This window comes from Pseudoliparis swirei, chromosome 6 (assembly GCF_029220125.1).
Source record: "Pseudoliparis swirei isolate HS2019 ecotype Mariana Trench chromosome 6, NWPU_hadal_v1, whole genome shotgun sequence".
Lineage (NCBI taxonomy): Eukaryota > Metazoa > Chordata > Actinopteri > Perciformes > Liparidae > Pseudoliparis > Pseudoliparis swirei.
In genome coordinates this window covers 28,381,415-28,404,099 of record NC_079393.1, presented here as the reverse complement: position 1 = coordinate 28,404,099, position 22,685 = coordinate 28,381,415, and the positions used below count along the sequence as shown (strand labels likewise).

General features: G+C 43.8%; 1 protein-coding gene across 3 annotated transcripts in view; it reads right to left on the bottom strand.

The window, feature by feature from the left end:
- wwp2 (WW domain containing E3 ubiquitin protein ligase 2) overlaps nt 1–9,060 on the bottom strand; it is a 51,558-nt gene extending 42,498 nt beyond the window's left edge. The window contains exons 1-3 of one of the 3 annotated variants that reach the window (XM_056415898.1): nt 9,013–9,060; nt 7,845–7,926; nt 3,274–3,430 (exon numbers count right to left, since the gene is read on the bottom strand). In XM_056415898.1, coding sequence (XP_056271873.1) covers nt 3,274–3,430; nt 7,845–7,914 — 227 coding nt within the window. In that variant the 5' untranslated portion in view covers nt 7,915–7,926; nt 9,013–9,060. Of the gene's footprint in view, nt 1–3,273; nt 3,431–7,844; nt 7,927–8,037; nt 8,484–9,012 lie in introns of those variants that run through there. The other 2 variants (XM_056415897.1, XM_056415899.1) reach the window with 2 other exon arrangements.
- Nucleotides 9,061–22,685: the final 13,625 nt, after the last annotated feature.

Here is a 22,685-nt window from a genome sequence, read left to right as displayed (position 1 = left end):
TGAAGACATGAACACATGAAGAGATGAAGAGATGAACACATGAATAGATGAACACATGAATAGATGAACACATGAAGAGATGAAGACATGAATAGATGAACACATGAAGAGATGAAGACATGAAGAGATGGAGACATGAACACATGAAGAGATGAAGACATGAAGAGATGAACACATGAAGAGATGAAGACGTTAAGAGATGAACACATGAAGAGATGAACACATGAAGAGATGAACACATGAAGAGATGAAGACATTAAGAGATGAAGAGATGAACACATGAAGAGATGAACACATGAAGAGATGAAGAGATGAACACATGAAGAGATGAAGACATTAAGAGATGAACACATGAAGAGATGGAGATGAAGAGATGAACACATGAAGAGATGAAGACATGAACACATGAAGAGATGAAGAGATGAACACATGAAGAGATGAAGACATGAAGAGATGAAGAGATGAACACATGAAGAGATGAAGACATGAAGAGATGAACACATGAAGAGATGAACACATGAAGAGATGAAGACATGAACAGATGAACACATGAAGAGATGAACACATGAACACATGAAGAGATGAACACATGAACAGATGAACACATGAAGAGATGAACACATGAACAGATGAACACATGAACAGATGAACACATGAAGAGATGAAGACATGAACAGATGAACACATGAAGAGATGAACACATGAACACATGAAGAGATGAAGACATGAACAGATGAACACATGAACACATGAAGAGATGAAGACATGAACACATGAAGAGATGAACACATGAACACATGAACACATGAAGAGATGAACACATGAACAGATGAACACATGAAGAGATGAACACATGAACACATGAAGAGATGAACACATGAACAGATGAACACATGAAGAGATGAAGACATTAAGAGATGAAGACATGAAGAGATGAACACATGAACACATGAAGAGATGAAGAGATGAACACATGAAGAGATGAACACATGAAGAGATGAACACATGAAGAGATGAACACATGAAGAGATGAACACATGAAGAGATGAAGAGATGAACACATGAAGAGATGAACACATGAACACATGAAGAGATGAAGACATGAAGAGATGAACACATGAAGAGATGAAGAGATGAACACATGAAGAGATGGAGATGAAGAGATGAACACATGAAGAGATGAACACATGAAGAGATGAAGAGATGAACACATGAAGAGATGAAGACATGAACACATGAACACATGAAGAGATGAAGAGATGAACACATGAAGAGATGAAGACATTAAGAGATGAACACATGAAGAGATGGAGATGAACACATGAAGAGATGGAGATGAAGAGATGAACACATGAAGAGATGAACACATGAAGAGATGAACACATGAAGAGATGAAGACATGAACACATGAAGAGATGAACACATGAAGAGATGAAGACATGAAGAGATGAATACATGAACACATGAAGAGATGAAGACATGAACACATTAAGAGATGAACACATGAAGAGATGGAGATGAAGAGATGAAGACATGAACACATGAAGAGATGAACACATGAAGAGATGAACACATGAAGAGATGGAGATGAAGACATGAACACATGAAGAGATGAAGACATGAACACATGAAGAGATGAACACATGAAGACATGAACACATGAAGAGATGAAGACATGAACACATGAAGAGATGAAGACATGAACACATGAAGAGATGAATACATGAAGAGATGAACACATGAAGAGATGAAGACATGAAGAGATGAATACATGAACACATGAAGAGATGAACACATGAAGAGATGAAGACATGAACACATGAAGAGATGAAGACATGAAGAGATGAACACATGAAGAGATGAAGACATGAACACATGAAGAGATGAAGACATGAAGAGATGAACACATGAAGAGATGAAGACATTAAGAGATGAACACATGAAGAGATGGAGATGAAGAGATGAAGACATGAACACATGAAGAGATGAACACATGCAGAGATGAACACATGAAGAGATGAAGACATGAACACATGAAGAGATGAAGACATGAACACATGAAGAGATGAACACATGAAGACATGAACACATGAAGAGATGAAGACATGAACACATGAAGAGATGAAGACATGAACACATGAAGAGATGAATACATGAAGAGATGAACACATGAAGAGATGAAGACATGAACACATGAAGAGATGAACACATGAAGAGATGAAGACATGAACACATGAAGAGATGAAGACATGAAGACATGAACACATGAAGAGATGAATACATGAAGAGATGAATACATGAACACATGAAGAGATGAACACATGAAGAGATGAAGACATGAAGAGATGAAGACATGAACACATGAAGAGATGAACACATGAAGAGATGAAGACATGAACACATGAAGACATGAACACATGAAGAGATGAAGACATGAAGAGATGAACACATGAAGAGATGAAGACATGAAGAGATGAAGACATGAACACATGAAGAGATGAACACATGAACACATGAAGAGATGAAGAGATGAACACATGAAGAGATGAACACATGAAGAGATGAACACATGAAGAGATGAAGAGATGAACACATGAAGAGATGAACACATGAAGACATGAAGAGATGAAGACATGAACACATGAAGAGATGAAGACATGAAGACATGAAGACATGAAGACATGAAGAGATGAACACATGAAGAGATGAAGAGATGAACACATGAAGAGATGAAGACATGAACACATGAAGAGATGAAGACATGAAGAGATGAATACATGAAGAGATGAACACATGAACACATGAATACATGAACACATGAAGAGATGAACACATGAAGAGATGAAGACATGAAGAGATGAACACATGAAGAGATGAACACATGAAGAGATGAACACATGAACACATGAAGAGATGAACACATGAAGAGATGAACACATGAACACATGAAGACATGAACACATGAAGAGATGAATACATGAACACATGAAGACATGAACACATGAAGAGATGAACACATTAAGACATGAAGAGATGAAGACATGAAGAGATGAACACATGAAGAGATGAATACATGAAGAGATGAAGACATGAACACATGAAGAGATGAACACATGAAGAGATGAACACATGAAGAGATGAAGACATGAACACATGAAGAGATGAAGAGATGAACACATGAAGAGATGAACACATGAAGAGATGAATACATGAACACATGAAGACATGAACACATGAATGTGTGTGTGTGTGTGTGTGTGTGTGTGCGCTCACAGGGTGAGGTCCTCGTTCCACTGCAGCTCGAGGTGTCCGCTGCGCTTGCCCGTCTTCTTGGTTTCGCTGCTCAGGCCGTCGGCCGTCACCTCCACGAAGGAGCTGAGCCGAGAGGGCCGGGCCGGCAGCCTGGGAGACTGAGGCCTCGCCGACACCACTGGGACCGGGAGACACACACACACACACACACACACACACACACACACACACACACACACACACACACACACACACACACACACACACACACACACACACACACACACACACACACACACACACACAACATTAAACACGTTGTTTATGTTCACCAGCACACTTCAGAAAAATGAAGATACATATCAAAAACAAACAATAGTATGTTAAATTAAGACAGATGCAGTATTTGCAGTTTTCTTATAAATATATAAATATATATGTGGCAGCTGTCCCCAATCTGGCCTCAGCTGCTGGCTGGTTGCCAATCAGTCAGCTGCTCTGACTGATTGGCAGCAGCAGCCGATGCTGCTCTATAAAAGGGCAGCAGAGCTGGCGGTAGGGGCAGAGGGAGCAGACGCGTTGTGTTGCGGTCTGCTCGGTGTGTGTTTAATACAAGAAATATAATAAATATGTCGTCCAACGGAACCTCGTCGCGGCTGTCTGGCTATCCTTGGTGCTTGGGGGGGAAACCCACGGGTGACGGCTACAATCTCGTCACAATATATATTTATAAAATTAGATATTTTCAAATCGGCCTGAAGTCATGAATTCTAAAGGTCGTCCTTTTACTTTGTTGCTGTCCTCAATTCATCATTATAATTACTTGTATATAAAATGATGACTTCATTAAAGTAACAATGATCATAGGTTTGAAATTGCAGTTATATTTTCTTTACTTTATACCTAATGGGATGAAATTCAACATTTCAAATAATTATAAATGAGATTGTTCCCCACTTCTAAGTTTCTTCTAACAGTCTTCTAATAGTTTTGTACTGATACATGCAAATGATTTGACACTTTATGGGGAGTCATGCACATTAATCTGTATTACTCTATGAATTAAAGGTCCTTCCAGCACCACTATACTCCAACATATCATACGACGTCAACATACTTTACAGGGGATTATATTATATATTACTTCCACCTTCAGATATTAACGGGTAACTTGAGAATGCTAATTAAACAAAGAGGCAGAAAATCTTTTTACAAAAGTGTGTTATTCGTATTTTTTAGTAATTTCTTTGCTTTCTGAGGCGTTTGAGCCATTCACAGTTTCCTTTACATTGTTTCCCCTTGTGTGTAATTGTTTTAGCAAGATGCATTGTGGGAAATACAGTGGTTGTTATAAGTGTACAGTAAATACTTCCAGGTTGTTGGGGGTGAGACGAGCAAACACCAACAATGAAGCTCGCCCTCTAGTGGACGAAAGAAAAACCACATCTGTGTCTGTGGTGCAACATCATCATCGCGAGACCCGGGGGGGGGGGGGGGGTCTCCACGAGGCCTCTGATGCGGCTCACACCAGATGAACTGAAACAACCCAACAACAGGTTGAACATCACACGCGTGTAACATTAACCCCACATGTTCCCGTGTTCCCATGTTCCCGTGTTCCCATGTTCCCGTGTTCCCGTGTTCCCGTGTTCCCATGTTCTCGTGTTCCCATCCTCCTGTGTTCCCGTGTTCCCATGTTCCTGTGTTCCCATGTTCCCGTGTTCCCATGCTCCCGTGTTCCCATGTTCCCGTGTTCTCGTGTTCCCATCCTCCTGTGTTCCCGTGTTCCCATCCTCCTGTGTTCCCGTGTTCCCATGTTCCTGTGTTCTCATGTCCCCGTGTTCCCATGTTCCCGTGTTCCCATGTTCGTGTGTTCTCGTGTTCCCGTGCTCCCATGTTCTCGTGTTCCCATGTTCTCATGTTCCCGTGTTCTTGTGTTCCCGTGTTCGCGTGTTCCCATGTTCCCATTATCCCGTGCATGCGTCCCTAGAAGAAACCGTTCAAAGTCAAATGAGGGCCACACGCGTGTTGTAGAGATAGAAATGGCGCGGGATTATTTTTTTGTTTTTTACTTCTCTTTATACAAAGAATCTGAAAAATGTCAATATGTGTATGTGAGATTCTGAACACTAATAAAATATAAATTTGAAAAAAAGAAAAAAAGAAATGGCGCGGGCTCGTCTCAAAGCGTGGGGAGCCTGAGGGGTCTGAGTGAAAGACGACGAGGGACCAGAGGTCTGCCCGGCCACCATCACGACCGCGGTGTGTTCAGGGACCAGAGGTCTGCCCGGCCACCATCACGACCGCGGTGTGTTCAGGGACCAGAGGTCTGCCCGGCCACCATCACGACCGCGGTGTGTTCAGGGACCAGAGGTCTGCCCGGCCACCATCACGACCGCGGTGTGTTCAGGGACCAGAGGTCTGCCCGGCCACCATCACGACCGCGGTGTGTTCAGGGACCAGTCGGGGCGCGGGTGAACCCCGATGCCCCCGCAGTGCGTCGCCCCTTGGGAGGTTTACATACATGTTCTCTTCTGATGACGTCTGGTGGAGGCGCCACATGTCGTCATTACGTGGTTCTGAACACGCCAGTCGGTTCTGGTTCTGAACAGGAACTAAATATCACTGATGCAGCAAATAATAAACGTGTGAAAATAATAAACATGTGTGAAAATAATGAACATGTGTGCACATGTTGACCAAGGGATTTACAGGACTTTAAACCAAACGTCCAGGACCAAACTGACATCTCGGTATAAACATGAAACATGTAGAGCACGTTGCGTATCGAGAGCGTACGCCGGCTGATATTTTGAGCGTCTTCCTTTAAAAAACATATTACTTATTTCAAACTCGGCGTGAATGAACATGTGATTATAACAACATTTCCAGGACTTTTCCAAAACTTTTATGATTTAAGTTTTTTCCATGACTTTACCATGTCTGGAAATGACCATTTTAAAATTCCATGACTTTTCCAGGTTTTCCATGACCGTACGAACCCTGATATAACATGTTGGTTATAGCTGCTTTACTTCGTTAATTATTCATTTAAACATTTTTATGACAACTGATGGATCATGTGAATGCTCGAGTCAGTTCCCTAACAGCCAGAAACCCAAATGGTTCTTGAAAGCAGCAGAATGAGTGAATGACGAGGATGTGACTGGAGGTTCAGCTCCTCTTATTATTGCTTTTAAATAGCTAAAATTACAAGAAAGGTTTGATAAGTTCGCCACACGGTGTTTGTGTTGCTTGTGGAAGCAGATGTTACGGTACATCAGAAAAGCCTCCGAGTCGACGGAGGCTGCATTGAATTACATTAGGATGCATTCAAGCTCCAGAAATGACAGTTGGGAAAGAAGGTAAATTATAAATGACATGATGTGTTCAAATGTAATGTTATTTTGGCTGAGAAACTTGAATAACTCCAGTATTTGGAAGATGAACGACATGAAGACATCATTAGAGCGGATCATGTCTTCCTCTCAGCAGCTTATGACACGGCAATAAACTACTAATTACATTTATATGTTTTTAGGGGGAAACTTTTGCCCCACTGACTCAAATCCAGGATCATTTCAAAATAAATTTGGGGCACGTTTTTGAAACTTATGAAATAACATTTAACCTTTGTTCAAAATTAATAAATATACTTATTTAGGCTTACAGTAAATGAGCAATTGTCATAAAAAAGGCAATAATAAGACAATTAGGCAATAATAAGACTAGTTGGCAATAATAACCCAATTAGGCAATAATAAGACTATTAGGCAATAATAAGACTATTAGGCAATAATCTACAGATTCAAAGTGCTTTCTTAGGTTTTTTTAACAAACAAACAAAGAGAAATCAGACGATCATATTCAATTACATTCTTATTTCTTTGTGGTTATTAATTGTTATTACATTTTGTAAACAGCTATTATCAATTATAACTTATTTATTCATTTTTTTATAATTACATTTATTCATTTTTTGTGTACCTACCGAGAACAGAAAACAACAATGAGACGGACGCAACAAAGGAGAAAAATAAAACGCTATTAAATTATCATAACTATGGGGGCATTTTCTGCCCTTCTCAAGAAATTAGGGGCAGAATTATATTTCTTGGGGGCAGTTTTGCCCTTTGCCCTCGTGTATTTCCGACACTGGAATGACAAGATATATCTTTTCATGTAAACGTAAATAAAAATAGACTAAAGTGTTTCCTAATCATTAGAGTTGAGCGTTTTATTGAAATAACCTCGACAGAAGACGATAACAACGTGAAAGGAGAACAGTTACAACTTTTGACACTTCACACCGACTGGTTGAAGTTGTTATTCGGGCGTCACTGGTATCGGATCGGTACCAGAATTGGGAAGAAAAATTAAATAAATGTCCTTGTGACAACGAAAGAGGAACAGAGCGCCGGCCAGTTGAGCCGTCATTTAAAGAGCTCAAACTGAGAGAGGCTTCATGAGTCGGCCGATAACGTGACGTCCTGCCGCCTCGCGTGCAGAGCTCTAACTTTTGGAAAGACGTGCCACGACAACATTAGTATCAGTTAGTCACAGAACAACAACAACAACAACACCATCACTACCTTTCAGGATCAGCTGGGACTTCTCAGTGGCCGGGGCTCCGCCAGGTCTGCTCACGCTGGCAGCTGCCATGACCTCACAGCTCTGAAACACACACAAACACACACACACACACACAATAAAATAAAACATCTATTCGGGGGTAGATTTATCAGCCGGGCATAAATGCGTCGCCCCACATCAGCGTCTACGCACATCACCTTGAGCAAAGTCAGAAATGTAGAGAGACTGCATAAAGGACGCAGCGCCGCTGTATCTGCTGGGATGGTGGTCTTTGTGTATTTAGAGACCGGAACCCCGGACCGGCTCGTGGGGGGGGGGTCTCAGCCCGGTATCCGCCTCGTCAAGGTGACTGCTGGAGGCTTTTCAGCGTCATCTCTGAGAGCAGACCCAGTGGTGCGTGGTCAGGTGGGACCAGAACATGCAAGCCCTGCACCACACGCCGTGATGGCCACCCCGGGTCTGTCCCGGGGGACACGCGACGATCAGACCGCCGCTGTCCGTCAGCCTCGTGAACCGAGAGGACCGAGAGGACCGAGAGGACCGACCGCCGCGGGGAGCTGCATCTGCTGCTCGGTGGCTTCCGGCGTCACGAAGACAAGTACAGATAGAGCTACACGGGTTTCATTGTCCCCCGGATTTAAATACCCTTGGCTGCTGCGCACGAAACACAAATACGTTAGACCATCAAGACGTTTCTGTGCATCACTGTCAAGCTGCGGCTGCGATAACTACTGACTTCCGGTCATCGATTTTCAAACTAAAGCGCAGCTAGCGAATATTGTGTTGTCGCGGCGTGTTTCTGGCCAATGCGACGTTAGCAAATGACACACTAAGTTTAGAGGCGAGTATTTACTGAAAAAGAAATGACCTTACGTCACCCACGCCACACAAACAACATGTTTACCACCTTCGTGGCCTTTGTTTTGAAGGGCAAGCTGCGACATGTCTTTTCCGGTGAGTCAAAATCGGGTTAACTTCGCCCAGAAGAAGCTAACAGTTAGCGAGCGAGCTTCGTAGTGGGGTTTAATAAAAGGACATGTCAATAAAACCTGTTCTAACCACTTGACAACAAGTAAAAATGCATTTATAGTGACGTGGTTCACGTCAAAACACGTAATATATTTTAAACCCCCCTCAACTGAGGCTTAAATGTGATATTGCCCGTACCTTCTCAGCTGTTCTCCGCTGCTGTTGCTAGTGAACTTTCATTTCCGCCTCAGTGACAATATCACGTGACCAGCGGTGGTCTTTTTCATTGCACAAAGGATTGTGGATCATAAACAATGGTAAACATCACGTTAATTATTTAAATTAACAGTTGAGCTTCTATTGATTTAGATAAATATATATATATAATATATAAAATAATATATAATAATATATTACAAATATCAAAGTAATTTAATATATATTACAATAAATTATATATTATAATAAATTACAAATATCAAAGTAATTTATTATATATTATAATAAATATATTCTTATATATTATAATAAATTACAAATATCAAAACAAGTAATAAAACAGAGAAGTCAAATATTGTAAAAGATCAAGACACTACTGCAAATCAATTCAACTGAGCTCCTATCAACCCAAATACAAACAGATGTAATGATAAGAATATCAACGTTTTGCCTTTAAAGCTGCATTCAAATATTTTCTTTATTTTGTGATCCGCTTTGGTACAGACAGCCAGTGGAGGTTCTGGAGGACAGTTATGATGTCATCCCAGAGCAGACAAGCAGAGTTCTGGATGTACAGGAGTGTGTTTAGGACTTTGGATGATGTGCCATGAAGAACGATGTCGTAGTCCCATCTGCGAAGCCCCTCATAACGTAATGTATGAGGGGCGTAGAGGATGAACAGGAGAGGAACCAGCACCGAGCCCTGAGGGACGCCTCGTGGATTATCTGGTGTTGTGAGAGATGACTTTCGCCAGTGTCTGTGATGTTGATTTGAAATAGTTCTGACAGGTTGTGGGAGATGAGGTGGGCTATTCCTCATCAGGGTCGAGAGGGACTGAACCCGAGCTGAAGGAGGAGGGCATGATTTCTGGGATGAGTGGGATGTGATCCAGAACCCAAGTGGAGCTTTTCATTCCGACCATGAGGTTAAACAACTCTTGGTCCAGTTCTTGGTGTACAGTATATGCCAGAGGAACAATGACAAACCATCATTCAGGACTATACAAACTTTACTTGGCTGGTAGATGTGCCTTGAACTCATTGAACCATGAGCTATTATATATTCCTTGTATTTCCTGGTTGGATTGTGTGCATGACACTTACCGTAAACTTAGAGGAACTCCCCTTAACCAGGCGTTGACAAATCAGAGGAGGCAGCAACCGTATCTTCAGCGCTGCTGACTCATCATGAAATGAATGATCACACAGACCTTTATTCTCTTGGATTGCTGCAGTTCATTTTTTGGTCAAACAAGCCTCAGCCGGACCGATTCAGGCGAATAGAGTAGCTCATGTTGCAAGCCGGTGCTCTTCTCCAATATGAAATATGTCCATTTATGAGTCTACAGGTTAAATCTATGTTGCTGAGTTGAGTCCAAAAGGCTTTCCAGACATCACAATGGATCCTTGAATGGACGAAGGCAGCATCAGAATCAGAATCAGAATCAGTTTTATTGGCCAAGTAAGTTTGCACAAACAAGGAATTTGACTTGGTAAAGTGTCTGTGTTTACACAAAATATACATTACAACACAATACAATACAGAACAAACAAAACAAATAGTGCAGTACAGAACAAACAGTGCAAACAGTGCAACGGTCTAAGAAGTTTTAGAAAGTGACTTAAAGTATATACAAGAGGAATGGCTATATACAGTGGCTGTGAAACAGTAGTGCCAGAAGAAGTGGAGAGTGCGAGAAGTGCAGGGATAAATATATAAATATATATGCTACAGTGGGTTATTGTTTAGTAGTGAGACGGCGAGGGGGAAGAAACTGTTTTTGTGTCTGGAGGTTTTGGTTTTGATCTGTAGCGTCTACCAGAGGGGAGGAGTTTGAATAGTTAGTGTCCGGGGTGGGAGGAGTCTGCCGTGATGTTTCCTGCCCGTTTCCTGACTCTGGAGGTGTACAGGTCTTGGATGGTGGGCAGGTTGGCACCGATGATCTTCTCTGCAGACCTGACTGTCCGTTGGAGTCGGTTCTGATCCAGTTTGGTGGCCGATCCAAACCAGACAGTGATTGAAGTGCACAGAACAGACTCTATAACTGCGGTGTAGAACATGGTCAGCAGCTCCGGAGGCAGGTTGTACTTCCTAAGCTGGCGCAGGAAGTACAACCTCTGCTGGGCCTTCTTGATGATTTTCTTGACGTTAGGTTCCCACTTCAGGTTCCGGGAGATTGTGGATCCCAGAAACCTGAAGGATTCCACAGCCAACACAGTGTTATTGAGTATGGTGAGGGGGGGCTGGGGGGCTCCTCCTGAAGTCCACTGTCATCTCCACAGTCTTAAGCATGTTCAGCTCTAGGTTGTTGCGACCCCCCCCGCACCACAGGACCAGCTGCTCAACTTCCCGCCTATATGCAGACTCGTCATCATCACGGATGAGGCCGATGACTGATGTGTCATCTGCACATTGTAGGAGTTGAACAGATGGGTCTCCTGAGGTGCAGTCGTTGGTGTAGAGGGAGAAGAGCAGTGGGGAGAGCACGCCTCCCTGAGGTGCACCAGTGCTGACTGACCGGGTGCTGGATGTTGTTTCTCCCAGCCTCACCTGCTGCTTCCTGTCCATCAGGACGTTAGTAATCCACTGACAGGTGGAGGCAGGCACAGTGAGCTGGGTGAGTTTGGTGAGGAGGACTTCTGGGATGATGGTGTTGAACGCTGAGCTGAAGTCCACAGCATCCTCATCGGTCCCTGGGGAGTGGAGGTGTTGCAGGATGGAGTGCAGCCCCATGTTGACTGCATCATCCACTGACCTGTTTGCCCGGTAGGCAAACTGCAGAGGGTCCAGCAGGGGGCCTGTGATGCCCTTCAGATGGGTCAATACCAGTCTCTCAAAGGACTTCATGACCACAGACGTCAGGGCGACGGGCCTGTAGTCATTCAGCCCAGGGATGGAGGATGTTTTGGGAACCGGGATGATGGTGGAGCGTTTGAAGCAGGAGGGACTTCACAGCTCCAGAGACCTGTTGAAGATCTGTGTGAAGATGGGGGCCAGCTGATCAGACAGGAGGGTGACACACCGTCTGGGCCTGCTGCCTTCCTCGTCTTCTGTCTCACATCCTCTTCACAGACCGTCAGTGGGGGGTCAGGGGGAGGGGGGAGGTGATAACAGGGGATGCAGATGGTTGTGTGAGGTCTGATTGGAGCGGGTGAGGGGTGTGAATGTGGGGTGATCAAACCTGCAGTAAAACACATTCAGATCGTCAGCCAGTTGAGGGCTCTCCATGGAGTGGGGGGAGGGTTTCCTATAGTTGCTGATGTCCCGCAGGCCTCTCCACACTGACGCAGGGTCGTTAGCTGAAAACCTGTTTTTCAGCTTTTCAGAGTAGCTTCTCTTTGCTCCTCTGATCTCCTGAGTCAGTGTGTTTCTGGCCTGGTTGTACACCTGTCCCCACTCATGAAGGCCTCCTCTTTGGCTTGACGAAGCCGCCTGAGCCCTGCTGTGAACCACGGTTTATTATTTTTAAAGATGCAGTACGTTTTGGTGGGTACACACATGTCTTCACAAAAACTGATATATGACGTCACAGTTTCAGTGAGTTCGTCAAGTGATGTGGATGCAGCCTCAAAGGCACTCCAGTCAGTGCAGTCACAGCAGGCCTGTAGCTCCAGCTTCGACTCGTTGGTCCATTTCTTCACAGTTTTCACCACAGGCTTTGCAGATTTAAGTTCACTGGCCTTTGGCTCACAGCAGTGTCCTCAGGGTCTACTCTCAATACGGGGCAACGGGTCAGTTGATCCCTGAGGCTGCAGGTCAACAGCCTCGTGGTCCGATGTCATGACGATGGCTGATGTGAGGGAAGCTGAAAGTAGATCTCAGCCAGAAGGAGGCCGCACTGAGCTGCTGACACCGTTCCCCTGGAAATAGTTTGCTATGAAAACTGCAACCACAAGCCGGAAGGAAAAGACTAGAAAGTAGGAGTTAAAAATGGTCCATACTAAAACCATTGAGGGTTGGAGGCCTGGAACTCTTTCAGAGGGTTCTACCTAGAACTCAACATAAAGGGTTCTCAATAGAACCATCTGTGAAAGATTCCACCCAGAACCCCCTATAACAGGTTCCACAGAGAACCCTTCTATGGTATAATGGTTCTACCCAGAACCCCCTATAAAAGGTTCCACAGAGAACCCTTCTATGGTATAATGGTTCTACCCAGAACCCCCTATAAAAGGTTCCACAGAGAACCCTTCTATGGTATAATGGTTCTACCCAGAACCCCCTATAAAAGGTTCCACAGAGAACCCTTCTATGGTATAATGGTTCTACCCAGAACCCCCTATAAAAGGTTCCACAGAGAACCCTTCTATGGTATAATGGTTCTACCCAGAACCCCATATAAAAGGTTCCACAGAGAACCCTTCTATGGTGTAATGGTTCCACCCAGAACCCTCTTTCCAGTTTTTATTTTTTTAAATGTCCCTCTTCTAAGGGTCCTAACAGAACCAATTCAGGGGGAATGATAGAGAACCTTTTTATACATGCCAGGTTTCCAAGGCTTTCCTCTGGAACGTACCTGGGGGTTTACTGAGTCTCGTCGTAGTTTGTCATTGTCTCTTTGCTGAGTGGTATTTTAGGCCTCTGGTGTTTTCACATATTCATTTGGTGTGAATATGTATGTTGAGGTTGTAATTCTTTCCCTGTGGAGGCCTCAGAGCGTGAGGCTGTTTTACTTTCATGACTCAACCGTCAGAGCCAAGTTGCATTCAGAGGAGAACAAACCTTCAAAGAACATCATGAGGAGGATCCACGTCTAATGCAGGACTATTAAATGTGGTCTCCTAAATATTAGATCTCTGTCATCTAAAGCTGTGTTACTAAATGATTTAATATCAGATAATCACATTGATTTATGTTGCCTAACTGAAACCTGGCTGAGCCATGAAGAATATGTCTGCCTGAATGAATCGACTCCTCCAAGTCATATTAATACTCACATTCCTCGAGGCACCGGTCGAGGAGGTGGAGTAGCAGCCATCTTTGAATCGAGCCTATTAATTAATCCTCAACCAAAATTACACTACACCTCATTTGAAAGCCTTGTTCTTAGTCTTTCACATCCAACCTGGAAAACACTACAGCCAATTCTGTTTGTGATTCTGTACCGGCCACCAGGTCCATATTCAGAGTTTATATCTGAATTCTCAGAATTTATATCAAGTTTGGTTCTTAAAACCGATAAAGTTATTATTGTTGGAGATTTTAATATCCATGTGGATGTTGATAATGATTGCCTTAGTGCTGCATTCATCTCCTTGTTGGACTCGATTGGCTTCTGCCAGAGTACAGAAACCACTCACAGCTTTGGCCACACGCTTGATCTTGTTCTTACTTATGGCGTTGACATTGAGCATTTGAACGTCTTCCCACAGAATCCTCTTCTGTCAGACCACAACCTCATAACTTTTGAATTTATATTACGGTGTACTCCGTTAGTCAAAAGTTTCTACACCAGATGTCTAACTGACAGTGCTGTAGCTAAATTTAAAGAAGCGATTCCTTCTGTATTTGATTCGATACCACGTCTCAATATAACAGAGGACTCCTGGTCTAACTTTAGTCCGTCCCAGATTGATCATCTTGTTGACAGTGCCACAGGCTCTCTGAGAATGACACTGGACTCGATAGCCCCTCTGAAGAAGAAGACAGTGAGGAAGAGGTTTGCTCCCTGGTATAACCCTCAGACCCGCAAACTGAAGCAAATATCACGAAAGCTTGAACGCATATGGCGTTCAACTAATCTCGAAGAATCCCGCTTAGTTTGGCGAGATAGTCTTAAAACTTATAAGAAGGCCCTCCGTAATGCCAGAGCAGCCTATTACTCATCAGTAATAGAGAACAATAAGAACAACCCCAGGTTTCTCTTCAGCACTGTAGCCAGGCTGACAGAGAGTCACAGCTCTGTGGAGCCGAGCATTCCTATAGACCTCAGTGGTAATGACTTTATGAACTTCTTTAATGAAAAGATTTTAACTATTAGGGACAAGATTAATATTCTCTTGCCCTTAACCAGTGATCTGTCCTCAAGTGGAATGGCCTTGGAAACCGCTGTATGCCCTGGTGTATATTTGGAGGGCTTTTCTCCCATCAACCGTGACCAATTATCTTCAACGGTTTCTACTTCGAACACGTCTACCTGTCTCTTGGACCCCATCCCGACGAGGCTGCTTAAAGACGTTTTGCCTTTAATTGGCGGCTCTCTATTAGATATTATCAATGTGTCTCTGCTAACAGGCCACGTACCACACAAGCCACAGACCATCAGCCCACCCTCCCCCAGCCCATCAGGGGCTCACACCTCTGGAGCACCCTCCATCAACTCAGCGCGCCTCGTCATCCTGGAAGAGCGTCAACAGGCTGTTTAAAAGCAGAACCCCAAGCAGCGGGCCCGGACTCCGTCTCCCCTCCACCCTGAAGCACTGTGCTGACCAGCTGTCTCCGGTGTTCACCGACATCTTCAACACCTCCCTGGAGACATGCCACGTTCCAGCCTGCTTCAAGGCCTCCACCATCATCCCGTCCCAAAAAACCAAGATCACAGGACTCAATGACTACAGGCCCATCGCTGACCTCTGTGGTCATGAAGTCCTTTGAGCGCTGGTCCTGTCACACCTCAAGACCATCACCGACCCACTCCTGGACCCCCTGCAGTTCGCCTACAGAGCCAACTGGTCTGCAGACGATGCAGTCAACATGGCCCTTCACTACATCCTCCAGCATCTGGACTCCCGAGGAACCTCGCCAGGATCCTGTTTGTGGACTTCAGCTCTGCCTTCAATTCCATCATCCCGTCCCTGCTGCAGGACAAGCTCTCCCAGCTGCACGTGCCCGACTCCACCTGCAGGTGGATCACAGACTTCCTGACCGACAGGAAGCAGCACGTGAGGCTGGAAACACGTCTCAGGCTCCGGACCACCAGCACAGGTTCCCCAAGGCTGTGTTCTTTCCCTCTGCTGTTCTCCCTGTACACCAACAGCTGCACCTCCAGTCACCAGTCCGTCAAGCTCCTAAAGTTCGCGGATGACACCACCCTCATTGGACTCATCTCTGGCGGGCGAGACCGCCTACAGGTGGGAGACTGACCACCTGGTGACCTGGTGCAGCCAGAACAACCTGGAGCTCAACGCTCTGAAGACAGTGGAGATGGTTGTGGATTTCAGGAGAATGCAGCCCCACCCGCCCTCTCATCCTGTGTGACTCCCCGTCGGCTGTGGAGTCCTACCGCTTCCTGGGCTCCATCATCTCCCAGGACCTCAAGTGGGAGCTGAACATCGGCTCAATCTCCAAGAAGGCCCAGCAGAGGATGTTCTTCCTGAGGCAGCTGAGGAAATTCAACCTGCCAGGGAAGATGATGGTACAGTTCTACGGCCATCGTTGAGTCCATCATCTGCTCCTCCATCACCGTCTGGCCCCCTGCAGCCACAGCCAAAGACAAGCGCAGGCTGCAGGCGTCATCCGCTCGGCCGAGAGGGTTATCGGTTGCAATCTGCCTTCCTCCAGGTCCTGTTCACTTCCAGGTCACTGAAGCGGGCCAGAAAGATTGTCGCCGACCCTCCCACCCTGGACACTCCTGTTCGAGTCCCTCCTCGGGAGGAGGCTGCGTCCATCATGACCACGACCTCCCGCCACACCAATAGCTTTTTCCCGACGGCGGTCGGGCTCATCAATGGACCCCGGGACTGACTGACTGTCACCCCCAGGACTACCACCTCTTCTTCCACCTTCCTCTCTCCTCCTTCTTCCCGCTCCTTCCTCTTCCTCCTCCTCCCTCTTCCTCCCCCTCCTCCTCCCTCCTTGCGTTGATTGTTGTTTGTCATGTCCAAATGTTGCACCTTCCACCAAAAAAAATTCCTCGTTTGTTTGTGAAAACATTCATTCTTTGGCAATAAACCTGTTTCTGATTCTGATTCTGATTCTGATTCAAAGTGGCTGTTATTAAACCTCTCCTGAAGAAGCCCACTCTGGATCCAGAGGTGTTGGCTAACTACAGACCGATCTCTAACCTCCCCTTCCTCTCCAAGATCCTTGAGAAAGTGGTCGCAAATCAGTTGTGCGACTTTCTACATCATAATAGTTTATTTGAGAAATTTCAATCAGGATTTAGAAAACACCACAGCACCGAGACGGCACTGGTGAAAATTACAAATGACCTCTTAATGGCAGCAGATAAAGGACTCCTCTCTGTCCTGGTCTTGTTAGACCTTAGTGCTGCATTCGACACCATTGACCATGACATCCTGTTACAGAGACTGGAGCAGTCGATTGGCATTTCAGGCACGGCACTAATTTGGTTTAAATCCTATTTATCAGATCGATCTCAATTTGTATTTGTAAACGATGACGCCTCGATAACCACCAACGTTAGTCACGGAGTTCCACAAGGTTCTGTGCTTGGACCAATTTTATTTACCTTAAACATGCTTCCTTTGGGCAATATTATCAGGAAACACTCCATAAACTTTCATTGTTATGCAGATGATACTCAACTATATTTATCGATAAAACCAGAGGAGAGCAACCAACTCGGTAAAATTCAAGCATGTCTTAAAGACATAAAAACTTGGATGACCTGCAACTTCTTGATGTTAAACTCAGACAAAACCGAAGTAATTTTAATCGGCCCTGAGCACCTCAGAGATCAATCATCTGGTGATGTGGTTTCTGTAGACGGCATTGCCCTAGCATCCAACACCACTGTAAAGAATCTTGGCGTTATCTTTGATCGGGACTTGTCCTTTAACTCCACGTAAAGCAAATCTCAAGGACTGCATTCTTTCATCTACGTAATATTTCAAAAATCAGGCACATCTTGTCTCAAAAAGATGCAGAAAAATTGGTTCACGCGTTTGTTACTTCGAGACTGGATTACTGAAACTCCTTATTATCAGGCTGCTCTAATAAATCTCTTAGGTCCCTCCAGTTGATCCAGAATGCTGCAGCTCGTGTTCTCACTAAAACTAAGAAAAGAGATCACATCACTCCTGCACTAGCTGCTCTGCACTGGCTCCCAGTAAAATCAAGAATCACTTTTAAAATTCTTCTCTTAACGTACAAAGCCTTGATTGGTAATGCTCCATCATATCTTAAGGAGCTTGTAGTACCATATTGCCCCACTAGAGAGCTACACTCACTAAATGCGGGACTACTTGTAGTTCCTAGAGTCTTAAAAAGTAGAATGGGAGCCAGAGCCTTTAGTTATCAAGCTCCTCTTTTATGGAACCAGCTTCCACCTTCAGTCCGGGAGGCAGACACAGTCACCTCGTTTAAGAGTAGACTTAAGACCTTCCTCTATGACAGAGCTTATAGTTAGGGCTGAATCAGGTTCACCTGGTCCAGCCCCTTGATATGCTGCTATAGGCTTATAGCTGCCGGGGGACGTTTTAGGATGCACTGAGTACCTATCTCCTCTTTTCTCTCTCCTTATGGATGAATTTTCATCTCTCCATCACACGTTACTAACTCTGCTTTCTCCCCGGAGTCCTTTTGACTTCCGTCTCATGGGGTCATCGGACCCTATGAGACGGCATAGATCCTATCTGCTGATGGATCATCGAGGTCTGGGTCGTGGAATTCCTGCTCCTGACTGCGCCACTGTCCTGTTGAGACTCCGCCCACTCCTCCTCCCCACCGCCATCTGCCTGATGGATCGTGGAGGTCTCCATCGTGGAATATGCCTACTATGAACTATTCATACACTCTGTCACATTCATTGAATGTATTTAAACTCTAAATCTGTCCTTCTGGTCACATGACATCTATTGTTCTGTCCATCCTGGAGAGGGATCCTCCTCTGTTCTCTCCTGAAGGTTTCTTCCCTTTTTTTCCCCCCTGAAGGGTTATTTGGGAGTTTTTCCTGGTCCGATGTGAGGTTTTGGGGCAGGGATGTCTATGTGTACAGATTGTAAAGCACTCCGAGACAAATTTGTAATTTGTGAAATTGGGCTATACAAATAAACTGAATTGAATTGAATCATACACCGAGGAGAAGAGACAACAAGCACAACCAGTCAGGGTTTTATCACAACACTTTATTCAGCTTGAGACGACAATTCATTCAAGATTTCCAATGTTTTATGTCTTCTCCAAACAAATGAACCAAAATAGTGACTCATGTGTTCAGTAAAATGAGCTCCACGCAATATCAGACTGGACCTCAACCAGACATCAGGAAGAGCGGTAACTCTTCTCCCCCAGACGGGCGTAAACATGTCTTCACATACGGAAAGAGAGGAGAGCAACAGTCAGAGCAAATGATTTGGTCTTCGTGTAATCCGAGCGTCAGACTCTCATCATATCTGAGACCCCTCCATGAAAGGGAATATTCCAGATGTTCCAGAGATGGACCAGAGTGGTTCCTGTAGAGACTCAATGAGGCGCTGCTGAATGGGCAACATCACAAAGTGCCGAGTCTCTTTGTAGTCAGGGTTCATCCCCATGGTGACCAATGAACAGGTTCATCCCCATGGTGACCAATTGGTGTCCAGGACTAAATCTGTAATGCTGTTCATCTGGTCACATGACATCTATTGTTCATCTGGTCACATGACATCTATTGTTCATCTGGTCACATGATATCTATTGTTCACCTGGTCACATGACATCTATTGTTCATCTGGTCACATGACATCTATTGTTCATCTGGTCACATGATATCTATTGTTCACCTGGTCACATGACATCTAGTGTTCATCTGGTCACATGACATCTATTGTTCATCTGGTCACATGACATCTATTGTTCATCTGGTCACATGACGTCTATTGTTCATCTGGTCACATGACATCTATTGTTCATCTGGTCACATGACATCTATTCTTCATCTGGTCACATGACTTCTATTGTTCATCTGGTCACATGACATCTATTGTTCATCTGGTCACATGATATCTATTGTTCACCTGGTCACATGACATCTAGTGTTCATCTGGTCACATGACATCTATTGTTCATCTGGTCACATGACATCTATTGTTCATCTGGTCACATGACGTCTATTGTTCATCTGGTCACATGACATCTATTGTTCACCTGGTCACATGACATCTATTGTTCATCTGGTCACATGACATCTATTGTTCATCTGGTCACATGATATCTATTGTTCACCTGGTCACATGACATCTAGTGTTCATCTGGTCACATGACATCTATTGTTCATCTGGTCACATGACATCTATTGTTCATCTGGTCACATGACGTCTATTGTTCATCTGGTCACATGACGTCTATTGTTCATCTGGTCACATGACATCTATTCTTCATCTGGTCACATGACTTCTATTGTTCATCTGGTCACATGACATCTATTGATCATCTGGTCACATGACATCTATTGATCATCTGGTCACATGACATCTATTGTTCATCTAGTCACATGACATCTATTCTTCATCTGGTCACATGACTTCTATTGTTCATCTGGTCACATGACATCTATTGATCATCTGGTCACATGACATCTATTGATCACCTGGTCACATGACATCTATTGTTCATCTGGTCACATGACATCTATTCTTCATCTGGTCACATGACTTCTATTGTTCATCTGGTCACATGACATCTATTGATCATCTGGTCACATGACATCTATTGTTCATCTGGTCACATGACATCTATTGTTCATCTGGTCACATGACATCTATTGTTCATCTGGTCACATGACATCTATTGTTCACCTGGTCACATGACATCTATTGATCATCTGGTCACATGACATCTATTGTTCATCTGGTCACATGACATCTATTGTTCATCTGGTCACATGACATCTATTGTTCATCTGGTCACATGACATCTATTGTTCATCTAGTCACATGACATCTATTGTTCATCTGGTCACATGATGTCTATTGTTCATCTGGTCACATGACATCTATTGTTCACCTGGTCACATGACATCTATTGTTCATCTGGTCACATGACATCTATTGTTCATCTGGTCACATGACATCTATTGTTCATCTGGTCACATGACATCTATTGTTCATCTAGTCACATGACATCTATTGTTCATCTGGTCACATGACATCTATTGATCATCTGGTCACATGACATCTATTGTTCACCTGGTCACATGACATCTATTGTTCACCTGGTCACATGACATCTATTGTTCATCTGGTCACATGACATCTATTGTTCATCTGGTCACATGACATCTATTGATCATCTGGTCACATGACATCTATTGTTCATCTGGTCACATGACATCTATTGTTCATCTGGTCACATGACATCTATTGTTCATCTAGTCACATGACATCTATTGTTCATCTGGTCACATGACATCTATTGTTCATCTGGTCACATGACATCTATTGTTCATCTGGTCACATGACATCTATTGTTCATCTGGTCACATGACATCTATTGATCATCTGGTCACATGACATCTATTGTTCATCTGGTCACATGACATCTATTGTTCATCTGGTCACATGACATCTATTGTTCATCTGGTCACATGACATCTATTGTTCATCTGGTCACATGACATCTATTGTTCATCTGGTCACATGACATCTATTGTTCATCTGGTCACATGACATCTATTGTTCATCTGGTCACATGACATCTATTGTTCATCTGGTCACATGACATCTATTGTTCATCTGGTCACATGACATCTATTGTTCATCTGGTCACATGACATCTATTGTTCATCTGGTCACATGACATCTATTGTTCATCTGGTCACATGACATCTATTGTTCATCTGGTCACATGACATCTATTGTTCATCTGGTCACATGACATCTATTGTTCACCTGGTCACATGACATCTATTGTTCATCTGGTCACATGACATCTATTGATCATCTGGTCACATGACATCTATTGTTCATCTGGTCACATGACATCTATTGTTCATCTGGTCACATGACATCTATTGTTCACCTGGTCACATGACATCTATTGTTCATCTGGTCACATGACATCTATTGTTCATCTGGTCACATGACATCTATTGTTCATCTGGTCACATGACATCTATTGTTCATCTGGTCACATGACATCTATTGTTCATCTGGTCACATGACATCTATTGTTCATCTGGTCACATGACATCTATTGTTCATCTGGTCACATGACATCTATTGTTCATCTGGTCACATGACATCTATTGTTCATCTGGTCACATGACATCTATTGTTCATCTGGTCACATGACATCTATTGTTCATCTGGTCACATGACATCTATTGTTCATCTGGTCACATGACATCTATTGTTCATCTGGTCACATGACATCTATTGTTCATCTGGTCACATGACATCTATTGTTCATCTGGTCACATGACATCTATTGTTCATCTGGTCACATGACATCTATTGTTCATCTGGTCACATGACATCTATTGTTCATCTGGTCACATGACATCTATTGTTCATCTGGTCACATGACATCTATTGTTCATCTGGTCACATGACATCTATTGTTCATCTGGTCACATGACATCTATTGTTCATCTGGTCACATGACATCTATTGTTCATCTGGTCACATGACATCTATTGTTCATCTGGTCACATGACATCTATTGTTCATCTGGTCACATGACATCTATTGTTCATCTGGTCACATGACATCTATTGTTCATCTGGTCACATGACATCTTTTGTTCATCTGGTCACATGACATCTATTGTT